We start from the raw sequence: 27,254 nt of genomic DNA on the forward strand, positions 1-27,254 counted from the left end.
CTGCTGAGTTTGAGTGAACTGGAAACTTTTCTCCATGGAAGTTCCCATCTAGTGGGCTATCTTAGTTGTCAGCAGTGTCAGAACTACTTTGAAGGCAAAGAGCCATAAATGACCCCAATTTTGCAAATAAAAACTTAATTATTGCTCAGACTAGCAGTGAAATTAACTTCAGAGACAACTGAGAGCAATTTACCTGCATAATTTTCCCTGGCCCTAATTCATTAGAAGTAAAATGAATCCTGAAAAATTGTAAATTATTCTGGTAAATACGAAGCTTAAATGCAGTTTTCAACTTTCACTTTCATGTATTTTTGGCAAATCCATTTACCTCAATATGGCATAAACATGCCTTTCAACTAAGGTCACATTTATTCCCTTTGAAAGACTAAATTTTGTTGGCCAAGTGCCTGTCCCCCAGTGAGTAAAGCTACTATTTCTTTTTCTTGCTGTCCAATGTTTAAGGCAAAATTAGTGATCTTTGAGGTCTATGTGGTCAAACTGGCACATATTGGGTACCCATCGTCTGCCAGCTGGGAAGGCACAACTCCTGAGTTAGGAGAATCTGTATTTGGGTTTCCTATGTGTCTTCATGTACATGGTATATTGTACAGAGCCTAAGAGGAGAGTCAGTACTGGGAGAAAGCACCCAGAACGCTTTTATACATTTTTCTTGGTTAACAGATATACATAGAATCTTGAAACAAGATATGATATTGCATGGAGGTCAATGGCTTGGGGACTGCCTCTGTGACCTTAGAAGGGCAACTTAACTTGTGTACCTTAGTTCCCTCCTTTATGAGAATAATAACAGTGCTCTTTGAAGATTATGAAGAGGAAATTACATAATGCACATAAACTGCTATGTCTTAGGCACACGGAGCATTCAGTTGACAGCTCTTATTCACTAATGAGATCTACTTTTAATAGCAGGTTTTAGGCTTCTTTGGATTCTACATAGTATCTAACATGTGGCACATAAACAAAAGTATCACTATACTTTGGCAGGGATTCTTCACATTTGACATTTGTTATTTATTTATAGAATGGAATAAGGAAAATTATAGTAGATTAAATTCAGATTGTCATACTTGAATTCTAGCCATGATTTTTAATTCTATGTATTTTTATTTCTAAAGGTTGTTTAAATTACTGCTTTCGCAAGAGAAGAAAGCACTTCCATTATTTGATTTTATTTTTTTAAGATGTTATTTATTTATTTATGAAAGACAGAGAGAGAGAGAGAGAGAAAAGCAAAGACACGGGCAGAGGGAGAAGCAGGCTCCATCCAGGGAGCCTGATGTGGGACTCAATCCTGAGAGTCCAGGATCATGCCCTGAGCTGAAGGCAGGCGCTAAACTGCTGAGTCACCCAGGGATCCCCAGCACTTCCGTTATTATCATCAGTCTAAAGCATATGGCCCTGTACCAGGCACTTACCTGGGAGTAAGAGGTTTAAGAGCTAAGACCATTGCCTTTAAACTTCTGGGAATCAACAATACACCATGATGAAAAATAAACAATCAACTGAATCAACAGGTTTATATCAACCATAGTGAAAGCAATTTATATTGATATTTAAAGACAAAACTACCCTTCATTTTGTAATCTGAAAGGTCTGTTCTCTGATTTATGTAGTCATTATCGTTTGGAGGAACTTGAGTTGTCCTTTCATGGATGAGCCAGTGTTATAAAGTGTGTATGCCATGAAGCTTTATATTATTTCCAGTATATAAATGTATATTTTAAAACAAGGGACATTATCTGCCCTCCTAATTTATGGGACATACCTGGAAGTTGCATTTAGACAACAGTAAATTGAGGAAAGAAAAAAAAATTTAAATGTATCTGTTTTTATAAGCTGATGTTTGCCAAAAGAAAATGAGGCAAAAATATCATGGAAAATAAGAAAAGGCAGAAATAGCCTCATTGTGAAGGGAAATGGCAAAGAGCAATAAAGCCATAAAAGAGGAAGATATTTCCCTTCATATTATTTTTTTATTTTTATTTTTTTATTTTTTATTTTTTTTTAAATTTTATTTTTTATGATTTTATTTATTTACTCATGAGACACAAAGAGAGAGAGAGAGAGAGAGGTAGAGACACAGGCAGAGGGAGAAGCAGGCTCCATGCAGGGAGCCTGACGTGGGACCCGATCCCGGGTCTCCAGGATCAGGCCCTGGGCTGAAGGCGGCGCTAAACCACTGAGCCACCGGGGCTGCCCCCATATTATTTTTTTTAAAGTAGCCTCCACATCCAGGGTGGAGCCCAGGCTTGAGCTCACAACCCTGAGATCGAGAGGCAACGCCTAACCGACTGAGCCACCCAAGTGCCTCCGTGTTATTTATTCTTAAATTACAGTGTAATTTAGCTATAGGTCTTCAATTTTGTGTTAATGGCATTTTTTAAAGATTTTATTTATTTATTAATGAGAGAGAGAGAGAGAGAGAGAGAGAGAGAGAGGCAGAGACACAGGCAGAGGGAGAAGCAGGCTCCATGCAGGGAGCCTGACGTGGGGCTCGATCCCGGGTCTCCAGGATTAGGCCCTGGGCTGAAGGCGGCGCTAAACCGCTGAGCCACTCAGGCTGCACTTAATGGCATTTTTCTTAATCAATGAACCTAACTGTAAGTATTTTCTCCTTATCACCTGACGTAGCAAGTGCGAATTAACTTTAGCTTGAGGGGAGAGCCTCTGTTGTATTCATGTAATTTTTCTTTTTTTTTTCATATAATTTTTCTAAATCAAGTCTAGGGTTAGTAGCTTTGTATTAGTTTCTTGAATATATAATTTAAGCTTCTAACCTAAGCATCCCAAAGGCCTTCCTAGTACAACATGCTCTTCAGCATGGGGCACTAAGTACTCAGTGCAACAGTGTCAGGGAAATTCTACCCAATCTGGTTGTGGAGAAATGGCATAAGCTGACTTATCTGGAATTCTTTGATGCTTCTACTGTTGAGGCAGTTTTTTGGTTAAACATGATCAGATTAAGGAGGACGGCAAGATTAGGCAGGCCAAGGTTCAAATCTTAGCCTTGCTGTTTACCTTTCCAGGTCACATGGCTGTGATGTGCTCTAACCAGGTCCCCCCTCTGGAGTCTGGGAGAGGGGGCAAGGCTTGGGCACTTATTTGCTGATAAATGAACACATTTTCTCCTGGTTCAGGTTGCCTGCTGCTTCGGGCTCAACTAATTCCTGCCTATGGTTCCCCCGAAAGGAGCCAAAGTCTCTGGGTTGCTCTTAACCTTCTCTTTCTGTTCTTAAAGAAATGAAACAAAGCAAAACCTCCTAAGTGGAAGAAATAGCACCTTGCTCTGATGTGACCCTAATTCAATGACATCTAGCTTTAATTGAATATTACGTATAAGTCATCAATCCATGCAGAAATGCAGCAGACACTGTCCCACAGAACAGTTGTCCCGGGTGGATTAGCAGGTCCCAGACCACACTTTGAGAACGTCTTCACTAACCCATCAAGACCATTACTGAAAGTTCCCATTTTCTTATTTCGTAAATTAATCCTGTATATGGAGACCCTGCACAACAGTATCAGAGCAAGACTGCGTGGGACAATAAAACCCAGCAAAGATTTTTCAGGAAGAAGTATTCTGGAAAGAGTTCATAATTCTTGGATTAAATATTTTCAATTTAGTTCTTTCAATATTTTTTGGTTTTAATTTGGGAACAGGGAAGATACAAGATGTTAGCAAGCATGTATTAAAACCTTGACACCAATTCTTAGAAGTACAGACACTGGTGGTCACTACATCCCACCCTGCCCCTCTCTCGTGGTCCTGTCACCTGTCTCCGTTTACACATGATCCTCCTTGAGGTAATTTCCCCACGAATGCATGCCATGTTTTTGCTTTCAGCCACATTATATAGAGAGCATTTGGACCTGTTTTTATACCCCTTGTTTACCTAAATTCTATTACGCTGTGATATAAGAAAAGGAGATTCTTGACAGCCACAGCTTTTGATTAGCAAATTCAGAGTAGGACCCAAGGGGCTGCCTTTCCTAAGCAACTCTACTGGCCCGCAATCACCAATCACTTGGAGTCTGAACCCTGGAAAAGCTTGGAGTAAATTCCATGGTCCCCGGGGAAAGATTTCTGGGGGAAGTCGCACCAGAAACCCCAGGCACGTTGGGGTGTAGGGTGGGGGTTATAAGATTCAGAGATCATTTTTTTTTTAATCGCCCATGAAAATGAAAAACTAAGAAACTTACAGACCTTTCCGTTTGCAGTCCAGTGTTTGTATGGGAAACACGTAATTGTAGCAAAGAGAAGAGTCCACCTCGGGCTTGATGACTGGGGGCCTCCCGGACACTTGGGGTTTCGGGTCTAATTGTTCCCTTTCCTCTTCATCGCACAACTGTTCAGGTTTTATCTGCCGCAGTTTTTTGTTTTTTAGCTCATGTGGGCTTTCGCACTTGGCGTAGTTCCCCAAGTTCCGGTTTCTTGGGATCTGCAACATTGAAATTAGGGTCTCCATCTCACAAGTGCAGTGCCAGGGGTTGTCGTAGAGGCGCAGGTAGCCCAGGAGAGGCGTGTAAAGGAACACTTCCTCCGTCAGGACTCGCAGGCGGTTGTGCTGCAGCAGCAGGGTGGTCAGTTTATTTAAACCAAAGAAGGCCTCGCTCTCAATCTTGGAGATCTCGTTCTGCTGCAGATCCAGGGTTTTCAGCCTCTTAAACCTGGAAAACATCTTGTCCTTCAGTATGCGGATCTTGTTCCTGGCCAGCAGCATGTGCAGCAGATCCGGAGGCCAGTCGGGCTGCACGTAAACCAGTTTCCTCTCCTGACAGTCCAAGTACTTCTCGTGGAGGTACGTGTAGGCCTCGCAGGGGGGCCCCGAGCCCCCCCGGGCGCCCCCCGCCCGGCCCCGGGCGCCCCCCGGGCTGGCCTTGCGGAGCTCCGCCGCCTCGCAGAGGCCGAGCAGCATCACCAGGGCGACCGCGCGCATCCTGACATCCAGCTGGCCCCGGGCCTGGACGGACGGACCGACGGCTTCCTGGGCGCTCCGAGACCCCGCGCACGTGCACCGCAGTCCCTAGGCCGTGCGAGAAAACACTGTGAACCTGGGGTGCCCGACCCTGAGCAGTCTCACAAACACGTGGCTTCCCTTACATTCGTACCGTACGGGGGTGTGATTGACGGCTGACGTCATGATGTATGACAGCATATGACCTGATGACGTGGGTATGACATGATGATTCGACTTTTGCATATGTTGTGAGATGATCACCTCAATGAGTATATATATATTTATATATAAATATATATATAAATATATATATATTATATATATATTTTTTTTTTTCTTTTCAAAGCAAAGACATTGCAATGAATAAAGGCCCAGCCTGAACGGTGCCCCCTCCCGCCCGCCTGCTTTGGTGGCTGCACCTTGGGGCCCTGGGTTGGATGGAAGCCTCTCCTGCTGGCTTCACTGTGTGACCTCAGGCTACTTACCGAACGCCCTCTCCTGCATCTGTGAAGTGGGGCATGGATGCCTCGCAGGAAGCACTGCTGCCAGGAGGAGACAGGCTCAGGCGCCTGAGACTCTGCCCAGGGCCAGTCTAGGAAAAGCACCTGGCTGTGTTAGGGCTTAGCAGTAGGAAGAGTGAAACAGTGGATTCAAGAAGTTAAGGGGATTCTTCTTACAGCCTTGAGGTGTGGAAAAAAAAAAAAAAAAGTAGGTGTGCAATGACTAGGTCCTCCCAAGCTTTTTTTTTTTTTCCCCCTGTACTATCTCCCCATTAACCAACCATATTCAATGTGAGATCCAGAAATGCTGGAAGTATACTGCACAGGCCTTGTCAAATCTTGCACATGTTGGCTTGGATGTCACCTTAGCAAAGCCTTCTCTGACCACTCTGTTTAAAGTGCATCTCTTCCCACTTGCTAGCCACTCTCTACCCCCTTTTTTTGTTTTATTTTGCTCCATGCTACTTATCACCATCCGTCAAAGTAGATATGTTACTTCTTTTGTTTGCTGTCAGTCTCCCCCAACTAGGATGTGAACTCCCCAAGGGCAGGGATTTTTGTCTGTTTTATTCACTGCTGTATTTCTAGCATCTGTAGAATCTCTGGCACGTAGAGGGCTCTTGGTAAACATTTGTTGGATGCATGAATTACTGACTTTTATTCTATAAAAGTAATATCATCAATTTTGTTAGACATTGTTTTGAGACTCTCTTTTCTTCCTTCCTATGTATTACTGATGACTTCTAAGATCTGCACATTGCAAAGAATTGTTTTCATTTTTAAATTCTGAAAGTGATTTTTGGTTTGCATTTATTACTTGGGACACAGTCCTAATTCTTGGCAAAGGAAGAAATGCTCAAACTTGATTTATAATTAATAACATTTCTGTTGTTATTATTGTGGAACTAAGTGGTTATGAGCAGCAAATGTGTTTTCTGTTCATGGTAGCAGTGTGAATGCCAGGATCACCCCCTTGCCGGGAGTGTTCCTGCTTGATGGGGGTCTCCCCCACTGAGAATGACTTCCCTCCCTTTGCCTCAAGCATTCCTCCCCTTTACTGTTTTGTGTCCTCTCCCCTAGATACTTCTTTTCTGTCTCTGATTTGGAGTTTCACTTCCTATCAGTCTAGACCCAGGGTGCTGAATATATAACACTTGGCTCTCTAGCTCTTTGCATACATGTGTCATCTTTCATGCAAGACCATAAGTTGGGCAGTTGCCTCTGGTCCCAGAGTTAATCAGCCACTTGGCCTTTCTGATGCTCCACTTCCCTGTCTGTAATTCACTGTACATTGTACGTGAATCTAATTTAAACGAATCATAAATATTTTGTTAATTATAATGCATGCTGAATTATTTATAATATTCATGCTGACGTATGAGGGGACATTTGCTGATGCCTGTAACTTACTTTAAAATGCATACAAAATAAAATGGATTGAAGGGCAGATGTTATTAGGTGAATATGTGAGAAAAGCAAATACAGTGGAATATAAATAAAATCTAGGTATATTCATTGTACAATTCTTCAAGTCTTTCAACTTTTCTGTGTTTGAAAATTTTTATAATAAAATGATAAAAGAAGACAAAAATGAAAAAATGTACAAAAAGTCATGCCACAAAAAAAGCAGGTTGGTTTTCCTCCCAGCTAAAAGCTCTAAATATATACTATTTTTCCCAAAGTAGTGTTTTCCTTTTTCCCCCCTTTCTTCTGTAATCCTTAAATGATAATAAACATGTGTATAAATTTTAATTTTAAAGCCAAAATAAATCAGTTTTCTGGGAAAAGGAGCATATACTTAGAACAAGTTACTTGCCAAGGTTTTTGTTTATTTTCTAATGAATACATTGCATTGAATGTAGGAAGAAAAATTTTAAGTTTAAACATTTGCACTATGTTGTTTAGTGATGTTTAACCTGTTTGATTTAGGCCTCTGTAGAAATCTGCAAGAGCTGAATGTCTCTGACTGCCCAACACTCACAGTGAGTATATGAAACTTATTTTACTGTTATTTATATAGATTCAGACTTGCTATATTGGAGTGCCAATACACAGAGATTTTGCCAGAATACATGCCTGTGAGCTCATTTAGGATCAAATGTGTAAAAAAGCAAAGTATGTTAAACATTGGCAAGAAATTTTATCCTGTTTGTATAATGCTATTTATTATTAATCCTGTAGCTATATGCCCAAGGTTGGAGTCCCTAGAAGGTGGAAACTATTCAAGAATTACACAAAAATGAACTATATTTACATTTAAGGCCATATGTTTGTGAGACAGAAAAAAACAGGGTCCCAGTAGAAACAACAAGCTCATTTTAATGGTCTTTATGGCTATCAATTGTGTGCCAGTGAAGATGGAAATGTAACCCTGGGCAGCTCCTTCCTGCTCTCTGTCTCCAGGCTTTTCTTTTACTTCCAATCTATCTTCCATCCTGTGAGCACATACATTTTCTTTTCTTTTCTTTTTTCTGATTTTTTAAAATTTAAATTCAATTTGCAAACATATAGCACATGTACTTTCTAAAAGGCAGATCTGATCATTTCACTCCCATTTTCCGTCATTTATACACACATTTGTCATCTACACTATTCAATAAAGTCAAAGCTCTTTAACGTTACTATATCTTGGAGACCCTCTGGTTTTGCCTCTGCCTCCTTTTCCACCCTCCTCTTGCTTCAATTCCTGCACACACATTAAGTAAGTTTCAGCAACCACACAGTCAACACTTTCTTTGCTGCATGAGCCAAGCTACTCCTTGCTTTTTGCTCAGACTGAGTTCCTCGCATGGAATCCCTTTTTGCTTTGTCCTCAGGTGTTGCTTTCTTCTTTGTCAGGCTTTAAGGCTTTCTTTAGGTACTACCTCCTTTATCAAGACAGTTCCGACACCCAGGGCTGGGTTCGTTGCTGCCCCTCTGGGTTCCTATAATAATTAGTCCTAATCACACCATTTATGCCTCCTCCATTCGCCTAAGATGCCCAAAGGGCAGGAGATGTGTCTTATTATCTGTGGTAGTCATAACACATTGCACAGACCTTGGCACATAGTAAATACTCTGTAACATTTGTTTAATGAATGAAATTGTGTGCAGATACTGAGTAGGTAAAGAATCACATGGCCTAGAACTTGAGATTCCATCTTGGGTTGATGTGTCTGTATTCTTAGTTAACATTACAGAAGTGAATATGATCAACCTAGAGAGAGAAAGAAGGTACGTAAAGAGAGTTTAGGCCTGGACCTTGCGGATTGCTGACTTTTAGAAGTAGGCAGAGGAGAAGAGATAGAGAAGAATCGTAAGAGAGAACAGTAAGAGAAGTAGGGTGAAAACAGAAGAGTCTGACTGTGTCACGCTCTTCAAACTCCAGCATGGCACACACACACCTCCCAGCATCATCATTATAGTTCTTTCAAGCTTCTGTTTAATTCTGTGGATATTTTTAGTACCTACTACATTAAAGATATGTTTATCTTTATGTATAAAGTTATATAGGGAATTTATATGCTATAAAATACAGGTGTTAGAGGCAATTTAAAGTGAATCAAGTTTTAGTTCCTGCCCTCAAGGGGCTTCAGTTCTGCACCTGAATAAAAGATCATAGTCTTTAAATTTGGCTTCCTAATAGGGAAGTCAAAACAAAGCCATCTGCACTGAATTTGTGAACATCAAAGTCTTTTCCAATTTTGGAGTCTAATACTATACAGGGCTGATAATTTTATCCAGCTACATTTTACTATTGTCTTTCTCTTTGAAGCATAGACTGGGAGACAGGCTTACATTTAAGGAGTTGAGAAACATGCATTCAAAAAGCTGGCCTTATGAATATATTATTTTCTAAGAAGCTTGCCTTATGAATATATTACATTCAAAAAGATTTGGTGCATTGTGGACAAATTCAACCGTTTTTGCAATGAAGACATGCAAACAGTTTTTGCATTTATGAGCTCAAGCATTTGGGGATTGAACCCTGAGTTTTTTTTATATGCTGAGAATAGGATTCATCTGATGTTTCTTGGATTCCAAGCTCCTCCAGACAGGAAAATGCAGTGAATGGTTTGTTTCCTTATCTTAAAGGAAAAATCAGATTCCTCTATGGTGCATAAAACACACTTCCTCTTCCTGGCCCCACATTTTCACCTTCTCTGTGGCTAGCTCCCTAAGGGTAGATAAACCAGCTTTCTATCCTCTCTTTACCCATCTCATTTGCATTTTTGCCAGTCTTTCAATAGGTGCACAATCACTTTGATATTTGATTGGCACCATGAACATTTTTGAAGACAGATTTTGTTTATATTAAATTACAATGCCACTCATTATGATTCTTCTCCCCATTCTTTCTGGGAAAATTGTACTGTATACTTTTAAAAAATATATCCACGTATACCTAAGTCTTGCATTTTAGTGGTGGAGTATCTAGAAAAATTTCCGGCAGCTTGAAGGCAGTGGCAAGAATCCAGTGTTTGTTGAAGCCCTGTACGTGCACTCATGTGGTGTCAGCACCCAGAACCTTTCCTATAGCAGAACTACCGCTTTTGCAACTGCAGGATTTTGTTATTGTAATATCCTTGGCTTCGGGAAATAGGAATAGAATGTTAAACGTTGATGATCCTGCTGAAAATAAACCTTTGCCATCCTTAGTGGTGTTGGAGGGAGCCATATTGAACACGCACAATGCTTTCCTAATCCATATCCCCTCGCCAAGTGACAATTAGCCTCTTCCTGCAATGGCCTATTCTTTCCAGGACGGATGTGCTACAAATATTTAAAACTAGCTGACCTCACTGGTGTTCCTGGGGAGACTCATCAGCTATCATTAAATAAATAAAAACCTGCTGCTACTTACTCATACTGGAACGTCTTATAAATAGTTACCCAGATGAGAAGCAGCTCCACCACAATCAAAGCTTGCAATTTATCTGGTCTTATAAATGTCAATTTAGGGCTCAGTCTTGAAATGACTGTTGTTTTCCTGTCTCCTGTCACAGTCACTGTTCTCTTGTACTTCAGTTTCAACTCCCTGGGGGAGGGTTGCTTGAATCTTTGAAACTCTCACCCACAACACCCTCAACACTGAAATTCAGGCTCAACACGTATGTAACCTATATTTTACTTCAGACCATCTCAAGTAAATTTGTTGAGAATCTGTTTGGCTATTTTAATATATTAACTAACAGGACCCACACCCCCCCCCCATTTCTTTAAATATAATGTGTAAATATTGAATCACTTTTAATGAAACCCAGTTGAGAGCATTTACTATTCCTGTCTTCAGAATGATTTTAGCAAGTTTAAAAATAGATCAGGTTTTGGGGCACCTGGGTGGCTCAGTTGGTTAAGCATCTGCCTTTGGCTCAGGTAGTGGTCCTGGGATAGAGCCCCACATCAGGTTTCCTGCTCAGTGTGGAGTCGGCTTCTCCCTCCCCCTCTGCCCCTCCCCTCCCCTGTCTCTGTCTCTCAAATAAATAAATAAATAAATAAAATCTTTAAAAATGGATTAGGTTTTAATCACTTTTATGCATCTGAGGAGCCAGGAGGGTTTGACACTTCGAAACTTGGGCTCAAATTTTCTGTCAGAGGTGAACTTGCAAGGGTTCAAATTTGAACGAAGTGTCACTGTGATGGAATGGGACTTTATCTCCAAAGAAAAGGAAGGGGAGATAGTAATGAAGCTTCGAACAAAACCATCACCTTCTGTTTAATTTGATTTACAATTAACAAAGAATATGAAGAGACCAAGGCTTGCATATACTTTTTGGGAGCAGAGAGAGAGATAGTAGGGAAATAACAAAGCCTGTTAGACTTCGATAAGATTCTTCCCTCTGTTTCTATGCAGGATGAATCAATGAGATACATCTCTGAGGGCTGTGCTGGAGTCCTGTACCTCAATCTGTCCAACACGACTATCACCAATAGGACGATGCGACTCCTGCCAAGGTAATTCTTGTGTTATCTGTATTGCCCTGAAAACACTTATGCTCCTCTAGGCTCTGGCTTGCTCTAGCATTCCCCAAAGGCAGCGTTCCTCTTGCCAACACCCCACCACCGTGGTAACAGGACCGCTGCTGTCAAGTCCCCAAGCTAGTGCCTATTCTCTCCCTCCTGGGTAGACCTGGGTTAAATAACTGGTCCTCTCCTTGGTCAGTGTTTTTGTGTCTCTTGGAGCCAAGTGCCCAGTAGCTTGAATTAGGCTACTGCGTGTCTCTTTCTGGTTCTCCTTCCTGGGCAGTGGAGCCTGGCTCTTAAATTCTAGTCCCATGTCTGGATCCTTGACAATGGAACCCCAGTGTCTTCCCTCCTTGGACCCTGAGCACTGCAGTCCCACATTCCCTGTTGCCATGCTCTGGTTAACCCGCCATGCTCTGGATCTCCACCTCCTCCAGGAAACCTGATACTGGTTGTTTTTTGATTTATGGACTGTTGACAATCCTGAACACAAATGTTGCTTTTCCTCAGCCAGTGCTTCTTTGAGGGAGAAGGGACAGAAGAATACAAGACATCACCAAAAGTTGACAGAGTATTTATATTTACGTCTTTTAACTACCACTTATTTTCACCAAGGAAATATGAATCAGGAAGAGTGGATAATCATGTTAGGAGAGATTAAAAACGTTTTACAAACTATTGTGAAAAAATGAACCATTTTTGAGATTCTAACTTTCTGGGATCCTTTGAAAAATGACAGCAAAGCATTTGCTAGAGAAAATTCTATGTGGCAGTTCCCCTTATCTTCTGTCTCTAATTGGTTTTCTGGAAATGTGCCAGCCTAAAAAAAGTGGTAACATATTTTCTGTTTATCCCATTAATTGAATTTCCACTTGTAGTCAAATCTATCAAAACTTTCCTTTAAAGTTTCTGATACTTTTTTTTTTTTTTTAATTTTTATTTATTTTTTATGATAGTCACACACAGAGAGAGAGAGAGAGAGAGAGAGAGAGAGAAAGAGGCAGAGACATAGGCAGAGGGAGAAGCAGGCTCCATGCACCGGGAGCCCGACGTGGGACTCGATCCGGGGTCTCCAGAATCGCGCCCTGGGCCAAAGGCAGGCGCCAAACCGCTGCGCCACCCAGGGATCCCAGTTTCTGATACTTTTAAACATAAAAAATTTTAAACACCTTCCAGGAGTTTGATGTCACTTATTTTTTTTTCTTGTATGATTTGTTTTTACTTAAATCTATAATCAATCTAGAATTTATTTTTGTAGATAAATGAAGCAAAGATCTAACAGGGTTCATCAAACTATGACTCGTGTGGTCCAAAGCCTGACTTAGGGCAGTCCATGAGCTAAGGATATGTTTTACACTTTCAGAGTTGTTAAATAAATAACCAATTACTCCAGCATCATTTATTGAATAAACCTTTTCTCAAGTGATGTGTGATACCTCCTTATATATCTAAGATTCTTATATAGGCAGTAAATGCTCAAAACTCATCACTTTCTAATATTGTCTACACATTACTATCACCTGTGTTCTGGATGTTATGTATGTGCATTGAATCTGCATGTGAAAATACTACATAATAGTTTGCTACTGTGCATCTCTTCCCAACTCCGTGTTCAGTAACCTCTTATTGGTAGCTTGGAATCAGCCACCAGTCAGAAGTATTCTACACCCTGGGAAGTAGCAGACAATACAAATTAGGGCTTGACTTATTTTTTTGTTGATTGTTTAGACTTGAGCAAATGATGGAGAAAAATAATAAAGCAGATTAAATTTAAAAGTTCATTGTGGGCAGCCCTGGTGGCGCAGCGGTTTGGCGCCGCCTGCAACCTGGGGTGTGATCCTGGAGACCCGGGATCGAGTCCCACATCGGGCTTCCTGCATGGAGCCTGCTTCTCCCTCTGCCTGTGTCTCTCTCGCTCTCTCTGAATGAATAAATAAATAAATCTTGGGGATCCCTGGGTGGCGCAGCGGTTTGGCGCTTGCCTTTGGCCCAGGGCGCGATCCTGGAGACCCGGGATCGAATCCCACGTCAGGCTCCCGGTGCATGGAACCTGCTTCTCCCTCTGCCTATGTCTCTGCCTCTCTCTCTCTCTCTCACTGTGTGACTATCATAAATAAATAAAAAATTAAAAAAAAAAATAAATCTTAAAAAATAATAAAATAAAAGTTCATCGTGTTTGGGGTCTTGCATGGCTCAGTCAGTTAAGCATCTGCCTTCAACTCACATCTTGATGCCAGGGGGTTGGGGTGGAGCTCGGTCCCATGACCCTGAGATCATGATCTGAGCTGAAATCAAGAGTTGGACGCTTAACCAACTGAGCCACCCATCTGCCTCCTGTACCCCTGTATTTCTAATCTTTATGTTGGTGTATTTTAGATTTGCCTTTTATATGAAGCATATAGCTAACTTCTATTTTAAAATGTTTCATTCTGCCTTTTTAAGAGCATAGTTTAGAAGATTAGTATTTCCTTCCAAGTGGAGTGTTATGGTCTTATTTTTATCATCTTGTTTTATGTTTTTGATTTTTCTGTTGCTGTAGTCCTTGTTTCCACCTTTTGCTACATAAACTATTCTGTTGACTTTTATAGTCTTTAGGTATTCAGAGGTATGTGCATATTCTGTTCTGTATTCCAATCAGTGGCTATTTGTATGGTTTTTTAAAATATGCTTTTACTATGTCTTTCTCCAGTTATCAAAATCATGATGGAACAACCATTTCATATTTTCATATTTGTGATGATGCTTATGATTATGTAGTACTGACTCTAGTTTCGTCATTCATTGATGGTCCATTTGTTCCACAATTTCCTTATTCTTTAAATCTGATTTTTTCCAATGGTGACTGTAAATATAGTTTTAAAAACTTTTATTCAAAAGATAAACAAGTGTTAGATTTTAGGCCCTTGTTTTCTGAAAATTACTTTCTTTTGTCTTGGAGGGTGAACAACAACTCCTCTTGGTATGTAGTTCTTGAATCATGTCCCTTACTTTCTTCTTAAAATCCTACAAATATTGCCCCTTAATCTTTGATATCTCAGGTTAAAGAGAAGGGTAAAGCTTGATTTTTTTTTCCCTTTGTTAGTAACCTTTTTTTTCTGCCACTATGCTTACAGGAATTTCCTTTTTTACAAAGGAATTAAAAACATTTTCCAAGTTTACTTGTATCATTTTAATTAACTTTCCTGGAACATGTAAATGTTTTGAACATTAAAACTGAAACCCTTTATCAGCCAAGGAAGGTATTTTTCTTTTTAATGCTTCTATTCCATTTGTTCAGGTGTTATCTTAAGAATTCTCTTTTATTTGTAGGTTGAATTTTTATTCCTGTCTTTCAAAGGTGCCAGCATCGCTCTTGCCATTTTTGTCTCTGTATACATTTCCTCAGCATACTACATTCTATCAGTAGTTCTCAAAGTGTGTTCCAAGGATACCTGTATTCCAGTAATTGTCTAATAACTAGTTTATGTAGGGGTTAAGGATATGTTCTGATTTGTAGGATTTACTGATTTATGTGATATAAAATACTACCACCATGATCAATTTTAATATACCAACATGATGTCATTGTATGTGGAGTTGGGAGTTGGCTCTCAGGGGCTGGTGCAAGCCAGCTCCAATGACACCACTGTGGAGGGCCCTGACCCTCTCAGGAATTCTAGAAGGTTCTCTAGTCCTCCAATATAGAATATTAATCAGTACTTTTCTTTAGGCATTCCATATTGAGATATATATGTGTATGAGTATTTGTGCATGTATGAATGTGTGTATGTGTATATGTATGTATAGAAACACAAAGAGAGAGAGAACATACATGTTTTTGTGTGTGGAGAGAGAGAGAATACATTACAAAATCCATTAAATCCATATGTGAAAATCTGAACTTACAAAGTAGATGATTTGGGATATTGTACTTTGAGATAATCTTTTCTCCTAGGAAATTTAAAATAATAGTACAACCACGCATAGTTTTTTTTTTTCCACGCATAGTTTTTTAGGGCCATTTATTGTACAAATGAAGCCGTACCATTAGTGGGCAACAGTTAGAAAAACAGGACCCAAAATGAGAATTTTGTTTTAATTTTAACTCTAGTTCTTGGAATTGAGAGAACATCCAGGGTAAATGCACTGGATATTAATGATTTTTGTCATATGAAAAAATATTCACTGACTTTCTTATCTATGATAAAAATACATTTCATAATGATTCTCTATTTTTGCTCTGTTTTCCATTGTTTCAAATATGCTTGGGTATGCAAAAGTGTTCTTTATACTATAAATAACTGGAGAAATGTTGTTTGTGCTGTTGTCATTCTCTCTCCAGTGCCTTTAGCATTTTTTTCCAAAGAAATCACTTACCAGAAGAAAAATATAATTTGCTTGCCCATCGTGACAACATTGATTTGCCAGCATCTTATTTGAACATTTTCCCTTGCTTCCTTGGGGACTTACTGAGTTTTCTAAAGTTGAAAATGAGGGCTGCTCCTAGCTCATACCCATTCCAGGACATTTTTACTTCTAAATATTTCCTGAATCAAACCCTTTCCATTCATTCTACAACCTAGGTGGCACTCTCAGCACTCCTTTTGCCATAGCGTCCTGACGGTTCACTCTTGGTCTCTCTTCAATCTATTTTGCCTTATGCGATAAGTATCATCTTGAACAACAGTCTTGTCTTTGATGACAGGCTTAAGGTCTAGACTCTTCCCTTGCCGTCCCCAACATTATCTGATCAAACCTACCTGCCCAGAATTCCCAAGGGAGGCCCTTAACTCTGGTCATCAGATTGCTGCATGCTTCTCATTCTCTACAGCTGGAATGCTTTTCTCCTCCTCTCTGCTACACCATTGCCTTTACATCTCAAGTCATACCATCTTACCAGAATTCCACAATGATTTCTCCTTTTCCTGAATCCTAATAGCAACAACTTATTCACCATGTATTGATCAGTTACTGTGTGTGAGACAATCTGGGCATACAGGAGTGAATAAAACTATTATGATCTTTGCTCCTTAATGGAGCTTCATGTGTTATGGTGACACGGTGTTTCATTATTTTTCATACTGACCCTTCAGTTGGCTTGGAGACTTATTCATAGTCTTATCAGTAACCATCAGAGTGAGGCAGACACAGTAAGCTATTGCCTTGACTGAACATCCTCAAAATCTACCCTATGAATAAGATTGAAACACTGTATTTGGATTTCTGCAGAAATTTTATTATGCAAAACTGCCTTGTGAAACTAAAGAACTCAACACTCAAAAGAAACTGCCTGCAAATCCTTTCTTTTTACAGACGAGGCCTTGTCTTGGTGATTTTTCAGAGAGATTTTTGTTTAAATACATAATTCTATGTTCCTTCCAATAGTAATTCCCTCAGGTATTGGTGATCTAACACAGAAGGTTTCAATTCTTTAATGGAAAAAAAGCCGAAAGAAAAGAGAAAAAGTGATTTCTGTTGTTTCTATAAGAATTGTGACCTCTTAAAGTTTATGGTAGCAGTAGAAAAATAAATCACCAAGGGAGCCCCTCCCCCCATTAGAAATACTTAGTTTATCAAGTAATTAGGAAAAGATAAACACAGCCTTCAAACTCTGCCTCAAAGTGGAATTAGAAACACCAAGTTGTCTCTGGCTTGAGAAAATGATGAACCAGATCTTACTCACGTAAGGGAGTAAAAATCCAGAATAAAAAGTTGCAGTATTGCATAAAATTTACCAAGTGATTTCACTGTCAACTAATTATTTTCCCATCCCCAACAGCTTTAAGTCTGTAGCCCTGTAAATCCCTAGAAAGGCCTATAGGGGCACTCAGGGTTCCTCCTGTGCTTGGTTTTCAAACGGATGGCTCCCAGGAGGTTCCACTTTGAAGACAGCCATCTAGGGACTTTCAATCTGGGAACCATTTAGTCCGGTGAACAACTTCTTTTGCCAAACCTGAGGTTCTTAACCTGGGGTCAGTGGATCCCCCAAGGAGACCAGGTTCCCTGAATTTGGTGAGGGGAAGATCATCTCTATTTTCATCAAGCTTTAACTGAACTGTAGGTTAAAAACTCAGAGTAGCATTAGCGGTTCCTGGGACTTTTTTTACCATATAAATCTCAAGTGTTTTATTATAGTTGATACAAGTATCTCAAAGTATCACTGACACTCATCAATACTTCAAAATCATGGGTAGTTATTAACCCTACCACTAGAGCTTGTTATTTAATACGCTGATAAAGAAGCACATAATTTATTATTCCACTCATTTGGCTATAAAAAATTTTGATAGTGATATCTTTCAATATAAATAGCTGCTTTTATAATTTTAAGTGTTTTATTTTACACATTAAAAACATTATGCTGACCAAGGGTTCATAGACCCAGAGGTGTCTGTTACACACAAAAAAGTTACGAACTCCTCATTCAATTCCTATTTTTAGTATTTTGAGTAAAAGGACTTTTAGTATTGAGTGTTAGGACTCAAAAAAATCAAACAGTAGGCTTGGACTAGATTTGAATATATTTGAATATGCATAATTTTGTAAGTAATACCTATATTATTTTAATTAAAGATAGGCTAATCAATATAGAAGTTAAAAATAGGTTAAGAACAGTCTGCAAATGAGTGGGCAACACGTGAGGGGAATAAAAAGTATTTTGGAGGCTACCAGTCTCACTGGAGTTAAAACAGATTAAATAGGGCATTAAACCTTGACCAAAATTAGGATGTAGATGTAACGTGCGGTCTTCCAAACTCTTGGAATCAGTTGTATGCACCACTGTTGTCAGATGAGTATTCATTCCATTACATGGAAGAAGATAGAATGAACTTCTTAAGAATAATTAATATTCTATTATTTGAAGTAATTGTAGCAATAATATAGATTTTAAAGCTCTACCTGCTGAGTTGAATCATCAAAAGTCATCCTTAATATAATACTGTTCCATCTATGTTCTTATGTAATTGTCATACCTCTAAAAGGAAAGCAGATAGAATTACATCCATGTTACAGACGAGAAAACTGGGATTCAAGAAAGCTGGTCAGGGTTAAAAAAAAAAAGGGAGAGAGACAAAATATTATAATCTCCACTTAACAGATGCAGAAATAATCTCTGAGAGGTTAGGGAAGTTGCAGTAAGTGTCAGGGCTGAAATCTGAATCCAGTTTGGTCAGATCCCAAATCCTTGTGTATTTTCCATTGTGTCGTACTGTCAGCCTTACTATTCCTTTCTCCAAATTAGAGAGCTAAAGGCTTGTTAGCAATGACAACCTCCCACACACCCCCAAGAAAACTGTACTTTACTCAGTTGAATCACAAGGGTACACTCCAGGGAGAGGAAGATAAAGCGTTCCAGAACTTTAGCGTAGCTCTTGGCTAACTCAGGGGCCCCAGGAGAGGGGACGTGTCCTTGGGATGTTAGTGCTGCTTTCTGCTCCATGGCCCTGCCCACAGCCACTGGGGAACCCAGATGGCGTCCCCCTTTGTTCTGTTGAGTTTCATGGACATTGCTAGAGGGGAATGTGTGTTCTGCATCAAATAAGTCACTATGGAATGGGAATCATTACATATCATATAGATGTGTTTTCAAATTTTAGGAATAAATCTGATTAACTGTCAATGCTTATGTATCTTATTTCCCATTTATGTGAAAGTAAATTTTACTTGTCATTTGTGGGCTTTTGAGGGACAGAGAGGCATCATCTTCCCACTTTTTGTTCTTTTTGCTTTCCAATTTGCTGTTAAACTGTTGCAGATCACAAACCAAGAGTATGTTGTTAATTCCATTACAAGAGCGAGCAATAGTGGGAGTTCTTGCACTTTTAAAAAATGCCAGACTTAGGAAGGCTTGGAAAATTGTCCACAGAATGTCCTCAAACAGTAAGCCCCTGCACGGTAGTACAGGCTCATCTTAATTACCCTCCTTTTTTTCTGGAAGCAATCATTTTGGTCATGGTGGTAATGCCATATTTAATCTGTTTGAACTCCAGTGAGATTAATAGTCTCTGATGTCGGTTTTATTCCCTTCATGTGTTGCTCAACTCATTTGCAGATTGTTCGTTTTAACCCATTTTTAAGCTCTTTGTATCAATTAGTCTTTCTTTAACTGAGATAATGAAACACTTACAAAATCATGCATATTCAAATGTTTTTTTTTTTTTTTTTAACAACCATTTGCTTACCATGTCCGTTTTAGGAGCTTGTTATGTTTAACTTTGCCTCCTTTCTGCCCCAAATCCTCACTGTCATGCAACAGTTAATTGCCATTTAAGTGTTTACAAAGGGTTTGTCCATCTAGACATTTTACACATTGTTTTGGTGCTCCAAAAAATCTAAATGCAACAATACTGCAAACTCTGTAATTTTGGTTTCAAACACTAACTAACATCCACACCATATAAATGCACAAACATCCCCCACCCCTAGAGCTCTCCCCCAATTAGCCTTATAAAAAAAATCTAGGCAAATCTGTATTTTCATTTAAAGTAGCATTATGCATTATTTGATATGCCACTCCAAGCTCCTTCACCTAATGGTAGGAGAATTAACAATTAGGCTCAACTGCTGAATATCTGCAAGGAGAAAAGATTAATTTATAGTTTTACTTCTCTTTGTCATAAGTGGCTTAAGAAAGATGTGGAAAACGATTCAAGCAGAGTCCCTTTCCTTTCTCTCTTCTCTCGCCTCTGTCTTTTCAGGTACTTCCCAAACCTACAGAATCTCAGTTTGGCTTACTGCAGAAAGTTCACAGACAAAGGTTTACGGTACCTGAATTTAGGGAATGGATGCCACAAGCTCATCTATTTGGACCTTTCCGGTTGCACCCAGGTTTGTCTCTCAGCCTTCTCTTTCCTGCAGCAGGCGAGGAAGTCCTCCGGGGGCCGGGCTACATCCAGCCCTCATGTTATACTAATGCTGTGCACGGACTGCAGCACACTTTTCAGAGGTTTTGAATTACACAGCCACAGCTGCTTAAATTTTCCCCAGGATCGCTACTATAGGCTCCTGGCTTCCTTCCACTGGAGTGTGTCACATCCACACACGGGCCGAGCTCATTGGATGATGAAACAGACCACTTCTGTGCAGATACTTTGAGCACAATTATAATACCAGAGTCCAAATGTTGAAAACTTTAGAACTGCTACCAAGATACAAACAAAGGAAAAGCCTTTTGGGGAGGGGAGAATTTGCAAAGCACTTCCTGAAAAGTCAATTAGCACCCACATGGGCTTTCCAAAAATAAATAGCACTGGGTAAAATGCTGGAAGGGCTCAATGTAGCCAAGGAAATACAACAAAGATTGTAATTTTTAAAAATGCATTATATCCTTGGGCTAAGTAACGTGGAGACTGGAGATCTACATGGGGAAATAAATTGAAGTCCAGGGGGACAAGGTGAAGGAAAATTGGGTAGAAAATAGGGTGGAGCTGTGCAGGGTAAACCATGGCACTTTGGGATGAGTTACTACCTCACTGGTAGTTTCTTCTGCTCTATTTGGGCAGATTTAAGTCGTGGCCCTTTTAACTTCTTTTCTTCTACCTCTCTGTGTATTTTGTTAATATTAGTATCATAGTATGTTCATCCTTCTATGAAAATAATGTAATAGCACAGCTGAGAACTGGCTGCGACACTGAGAGTTCTCATTTACTGAGCTGTCACTATATGCTGGGCACCATGTTGAGTGCTTTACACACATCAGTATCACTCCTCATACAAGTGCTATATAGTGTGTATTTATTACACCCATTTTAGAAATGAAGAGACCATGGCTCCCCAGGTTGCACACCCAGTGAAGGCCCTTAGTGCTGGTGCGAGTTAGGAGCACCTGCTGGTACAGATGTAGACAGGCAGTGCTCTGGAGTGAATACCAGCCTAGTACCAGTTCCTTCTCCAAGTTCTTAAGTGGGTAGAGCTTAGCTACTCACATCACTGGCATTCCATGCTTCCCTAGGCACTGGGCGGTTTGGAGGAGGCAGGGGAAAGGCTAGGAGGGCTTCTAGCTAGGGGTGGAACATCTAGAATTTACATTTATTTCTGATCTTCTGATGTGTAGCTTGCTAACCATCAACATCTACTATCACTCCATGACCGACATGGACTTAACATTCTCTTCAGCTTAACTAAATTTGAGACAGGCTTTTCCTGACTCTAGCCCCTGACCGCCCTTTTCTTAGGGCATTTTTGTTTTAAAGATTTTATTTGTTTATTTGAGAGGAAGAGAGAGACTGAGCCCAGGACCCTCAGATCATGACCTGAGCCCAAGGCAGATGCTTAACCGACAGAGCCACTCAGGCGCCCCGAGCATTTATTTTAGAAAACTTGCAACTGTACATTCTTTCTTTGCTCTCTTTGAGATAGATAGAAACCTCATTAAAAGCTTCTTGCGGGTTTTACGTCCCAGGAATGTCTTCCTAAAGGGCCCGGAGCCATCCTTTGATACGTAAGCATTAGGGGAAATAGTACTGGTATCTCCCAGTCTTGGTGGGAGGGTAGATGCTTACTCTCAACTCTGGGTGTCGTTTAGCAAACACAAAGGGCCTAATCACAGAGAAAAATATTTGCAAGGTCAGGGATAACTCAATGTGCATGACACATCTCTCTAAAGATTCATCCTCCAAGATTTTTCCACCAGCTCCCCCAGTGCTTAAAAACCCTCGCTGCAGTGTAGCTTACCTCCTTGTTCTCAGTTCCCACAAGGTAATGATTTTCACAAGGTAGCAACAACATACAACTCATACACAGACACAAAAACACACATACAAATGTCCTAGGGATAAATATTCTCAGACACAGTAAAGTCAAAACGAGAGGTTGCAAATCAATGTGCCTCTGGCCAGATAAACACACAAAACACACAGACAAGTGTTGATCTATTTTTAAATTTTGAGCCAACATTTAAAATTTTGGAGTTTTCATAAAGAAATCTAGACTTTAAGTTTCTCTTAAAAAACTGGCAAAACCAGCGAAATTGGGCCTGCATTGCCATATGGCTACAAAGGGCCAGCACCGAGTTGCCCTTACCCCCTTGAAATGGAATGCTGGCCTCGCCTCCACTCAGTAGGGTCCACACATGCCCATAGGCCTCTCATGCCACTGCCTCCCCTGCCTGTCCTCAGTGGGTATTTAAGTTTGGTCTGAATGTATAAAGAGTAGATTTCTTTTCCTGATTGTCCCTTAATCTGTAAGTCTCAAACCACCGTGAAGTTAGGATCACATCACTATGCAAATAGAGTTAAGTTTCTTTCGTTCATCCATCTTCCACTCCCATCTGTGTATTTCATAATTCAACCGAGATGTAACCCCAGGTGTCAGACACTGTTTCAGTCACTGGAAATTGTGCCATTTGAAACCGAGCCCCTTTAGGCCCACTGGGGAGTAAGAAATGAGCTCGTTATGAACCCCAGATATCTCTAAAATGACTGCTGCCCTAGATGCAGGAAGAATGGGTGAAGCTTGGATGTTACTGCTTCAGAGGGATTTGTGAAATTCTATGAGGAGGCTCTGTTCACTTCCCCAGCTCTGGGTGTGAGGACAGTGTCACTCTTCCAGGCCTGCTTGTATTGATACGATGGTACAAAAATGGTTTCAAAGAAGGAAAACTGATGATCCACACATTTCTCAGGTTTTCCGCTTGGAAACGAAAATCTATTTTCTTTTTGTAAGCTTGGGATCTTGCACTATGAAGTCATGTGTAATACATCTGCCCAAGAAGAAAGGTCCTAATAAAACAAGAAGACTTGAGAATAGAAGCTCACACCTACCTGCTTTCCGCTGGTGTTACTGCATACTGTGCACACGGTGATGAGTAAAACAGCATCCTGTCTCCCAGGAGCTCTGGATTAACATATGTGAAGTATGTCAAGGGCTAAACTTTTTTTTTTCTGTATATATTTTTTTTATTGGAGTTCGATTTGCCAACATATAGCATAACACCCAGTGCTCATCCCATCAAGTGCCCCCCTCAGTGTCAAGGGTTAAACTTTAATGTGGTTGTGGCTGCTCCCCAAAAAAGGAAAGATGTATTTATACAATACTGGGAAAGTATTTTAACGATACTTGTCAGAAAAAAAAAAAAAGCATGGTGGAGAACTGCAAAGAAAAGTGAAAATCAATTACACATGTTTTAGAAATACTCTGCATTTTGGGGGGATTGGATAAACAGTGTAGGTGCGTTCAGTGACTGGACTGATTTCCTAATGAAGACCAGCACTTGCACATGCACTTGCATGTCATCATCTTTAATGTGGTTGAAGTGATCCCTCTGTTCAGTTTCTTCTCAAAAAAGCCCCTGCCTGCTTGGCCTTGAATCAGGATAGAGCCACACTCTAGTGAGCTCTTCTTTCACTACACACTGCAAACTTCTAATCATACACTTATCACTTTGAGCTTTCTTTTTTCACTTTTTAAAACCTTTGCTTTTTTTCTCTTTTTACACATGAAACACAAAAGCACAAGAAATAAGAAGCAAAAAAATTTAAATTATCTGAAATTCACCACCCAGAAATAACAAACACTATTAACGTTTCAGGATAAGGCTTTCTGGTCTTTTCTTCTATGTACAGCTATACTTCTTTAAAACTGAAGTGGATTATACTGTACACATATCTTTTATTATTCCATAAAGTTAACATCTCCCTATTAAATATTTTCTATAACTTACCTTTAATAGCTATGTAGTATTCCATCGTATCAAAATACCAACATGTGTTTAACCATTCGTTAGTGGCCTACCATTTTCTTCTATCATCAATAACCTGTGAGGAAAATTCTCACAACCATATATTTCCATATGTCTAGGCAATTTTTTGGTATGAATTTTGAGAAGTGAAATGGTCAGAGGATATAGTTATTTTTAAGGCCATCCATGCTCCACAAAGGTTGTCAATAGAACTTACCATAAACGTAAAGTAATGTCTGGTATCTTCATAAGAATAATATGTAAAAAAAACATTAGCCAATTTGACATTGAACATGATATTTTATGTTTTAATTTATATTTCTCTGATTACTTGTAAGGTTAAACCATACCCAGGCACTTAATAAATACTTGTTAGATAACAGCATTTTTCCCAACAGGCTGCCATTATTAAAATATTTTTCAAATTAATTAAAAAGTTTCTTTCATATCCAGAGTGCCACATTTTCATTATACTATTTTCAGAAGAAGAAAGAAAAAACCAATCTACATTCACCTAACAAAAAATTCTGATTGAATACATTGAACACATTTAATATATCTGCTTCTATATTTACTATTTGCTCAAAGTTATAAAATCTAAGCTTATGCCATAAAATAATTTTTGAAAAACTATACTTAAGCAGAATTTGGGAAGACTTTTTGCAGACAAAGTAGTTTTATTATTTAAAGAAAGTGGTCCTTTGTGATCTACGGTCAGGGAGACATTTGGTGACAGTGAATGGGTCCATCTTATTCTGTGCTCTGAAGAATGATGTGTGATGCTCTAGCTCATGGTAGACATTTATCAGATGCTTATTGAATATCTGGATTAACATCTAGTTAAATAAGTGATACTAATGAACTATTTTATGAAATGTTGGTAGTTTTTCCTTTGCACCTCATACTCTGCTTCAGGAACCATTTCTCTCCTTTCTCTTGTGGCTCTGCCTCGAGAGCAGTACATGATAGTATTTGGGAGCATGGGTTCTGGGGCACTTGCATTTTAATCCTGAGTTTGCCATTTACTACTTATGAGACTCGGGCAGGTTTCCCAAGCTTTCTGTATACTCCGGGTTCTGTATCTCTGAGATAGACACATATAAGTGCCTCATACATGTGTTGTATAAATGAAATGATTGACACATATAACGTGCTTGGAACAGTGCTTCAGGGATGCCTGGGTGGCTCAGTGGTTAAGCATTTGCCTTCGGCTCAGGGCGTGATCCCACAGTCCCATGATCGAGTCCCACTCCAGGCTCCCTGCAGGGAGTCTGCTTCTCCCTCTGCCTGTGTCTCTGCCTCTCTCTGTGTGCCTCTCGTGAATAAATAAAATCCTTTAAAAAAATAGAATGTGGCTTCACACAGTAAATGTTTAGTAACCATTAGGATTTTTCTATGGGTACTGAGTCATTTGACCCAGGTCTAGACAATCCTTAATTGCATCTGCAGTGGCTGTGATTTTTCCAGGAGACAAGGATGACCCTACCAGAACCATTTAGACTCCTTCTAGATATTCAACATTGGGAAAAATAAATTCTGTTTTCCTGAGGTTGCAAGGCTTGGAGAGTGTAAGTCTAGACTAATTTGTTGTCCTTTTATCATTTGTGTACATATAAGACACTTGTGTTGGGTATACACATAGGAGCTGAATGTCTGGGTCATGAAGCATGTGTAAGCTTGGTTTGTGTTAATTCTGTTGGTTTCCTAAATTGGCTATGTCAGTCCTAATGAAATTTTTATAATTTAAAACACTCGGGGATCCCTGGGTGGCCCAGCGGTTTAGTGCCTGCCTTTGGCCCAGCGTGTGATCCTGGAATCCTGGGATCAAGTCCCACATCGGGCTCCCGGCATGCAGCCTGCTTCTCCCTCTGCCTGTGTCTCTGCCTCTCTCTCTCTCTCTTTCTCTCTCTCTCTGTGTGTTTCTCATGAATAAATGAATAAGATCTTTTAAAAAAAAAAAACTCGTATAGATATGATTCCTCTTGGAAAGCTAATGCTGTGGCTCTCCACACCTACTTCCTTTATTTACCCACAAGATTTATTTTCATAGCAGCAGTATTATTAAGAGAGGTAGGAGAACCACATTCAAAGCTAAAGTGGGTTACTATCCTGGTAAGTACTCTTCCCTTCTCAGAAATTACCAGTAAATATTTAAATTATCTTACATCCACTTCCACATTAAGTAGGTTTCATTGAACTTTTCTCTTTTCAAATATTTTTTATCAAGCATTCAGAACCTATCTATTGGTGACCGCTTTCACTAAAAAAAATTAAGAAGAGGGGATTTATTTTTTTATTTTTTAAGATTTTTATATACTTCTTAGAGAGAGAGAGAGAGAGAGAGAACGAGTTAATGAGTGAGGAGTGCATGAGCAGGCAGACTGCTGAGCAGGAGCCTAATGTGGGGCTCCATCCCCGGACCCCAGAATCATGTCTTGAACCAAAGGCAGACCCTTAACCAACTGAGACACCCAGGTGACCCAGAAGAAGCAATTTCAAATATGGTTTTTGGACACCTGGGTGACTCAGTGGTTGAGCACCTGCCTTTGACTCAGGGCGTGACCCCGGGGTCCTGGAATCGAGTCCTGCATCAGGCTTCCTTCATGGAGCCTGCTTCTCCCTCTGCCTGTGCCTCTGCCTCTCTCTCTGTGTCTCTCATAAATAAATAAATAAATAAATAAATAAATAAATAAATAAATAAATAAAATCTTTTTAAAAAATTACTGTTTTCTCTGCCATTTTGTGCAGGGGAGAAAAAGTACTCAGGGGAAGAAACATAACTGGGAATTTTTATTTCATTAGTTAGATTTACTTTATTTTATTTTACCTATTTTGGGACCCAGGCACCGGGAACAGATTTAATCGTATTCCTCAGTTCATGGACTTTCATTATCAGCCCATGTAAGGCCGCTCTCCTGTTTTATTGATTTCCTTTTACCCACATTTCCCACTCCCGTTCCCGTTCTCCTCCCCCTACACAAGCAATCCCTCTAATTTGTTTTATGTGATTTCGTATATGTTCTTATAGACATACAGGTTTCCTCTGCTGTCCAAAAGTACCGTGTTCCTATGAAACTTTTCTTAAGCAGAAATGGCATAAAGCAAACAACCAGTAACCACTAATCCATACGGAAACATCCTTGAGTGCTCCCAGGCCCTAAAACTAATCTTTCT

The 27,254-nt window shown here is 39.8% G+C and overlaps 2 protein-coding genes across 2 annotated transcripts in view; one reads left to right on the top strand and one right to left on the bottom strand.

The window, feature by feature from the left end:
* LRRC17 (leucine rich repeat containing 17) overlaps window positions 1–20,306 on the bottom strand; it is a 29,159-nt gene extending 8,853 nt beyond the window's left edge. Inside the window, exons 1-2 of the mRNA XM_055301083.1 lie at window positions 20,171–20,306; window positions 4,226–5,045 (exon numbers count right to left, since the gene is read on the bottom strand). Coding sequence (XP_055157058.1) covers window positions 4,226–4,958 — 733 coding nt within the window. The 5' untranslated portion in view covers window positions 4,959–5,045; window positions 20,171–20,306. The remainder of the gene's footprint in view (window positions 1–4,225; window positions 5,046–20,170) is intronic.
* The window catches only part of FBXL13 (F-box and leucine rich repeat protein 13), a 204,839-nt gene that overhangs the window by 94,031 nt on the left and 83,554 nt on the right, over window positions 1–27,254 (top strand). The window contains exons 10-12 of the mRNA XM_055301082.1: window positions 7,409–7,461; window positions 11,313–11,413; window positions 20,101–20,230. Coding sequence (XP_055157057.1) covers window positions 7,409–7,461; window positions 11,313–11,413; window positions 20,101–20,230 — 284 coding nt within the window. The remainder of the gene's footprint in view (window positions 1–7,408; window positions 7,462–11,312; window positions 11,414–20,100; window positions 20,231–27,254) is intronic.

The sequence above is a fragment of the Nyctereutes procyonoides genome, unplaced genomic scaffold (assembly GCF_905146905.1).
Source record: "Nyctereutes procyonoides isolate TBG_1078 unplaced genomic scaffold, NYPRO_anot_genome, whole genome shotgun sequence".
Classification (NCBI taxonomy): Eukaryota; Metazoa; Chordata; class Mammalia; order Carnivora; family Canidae; genus Nyctereutes; species Nyctereutes procyonoides.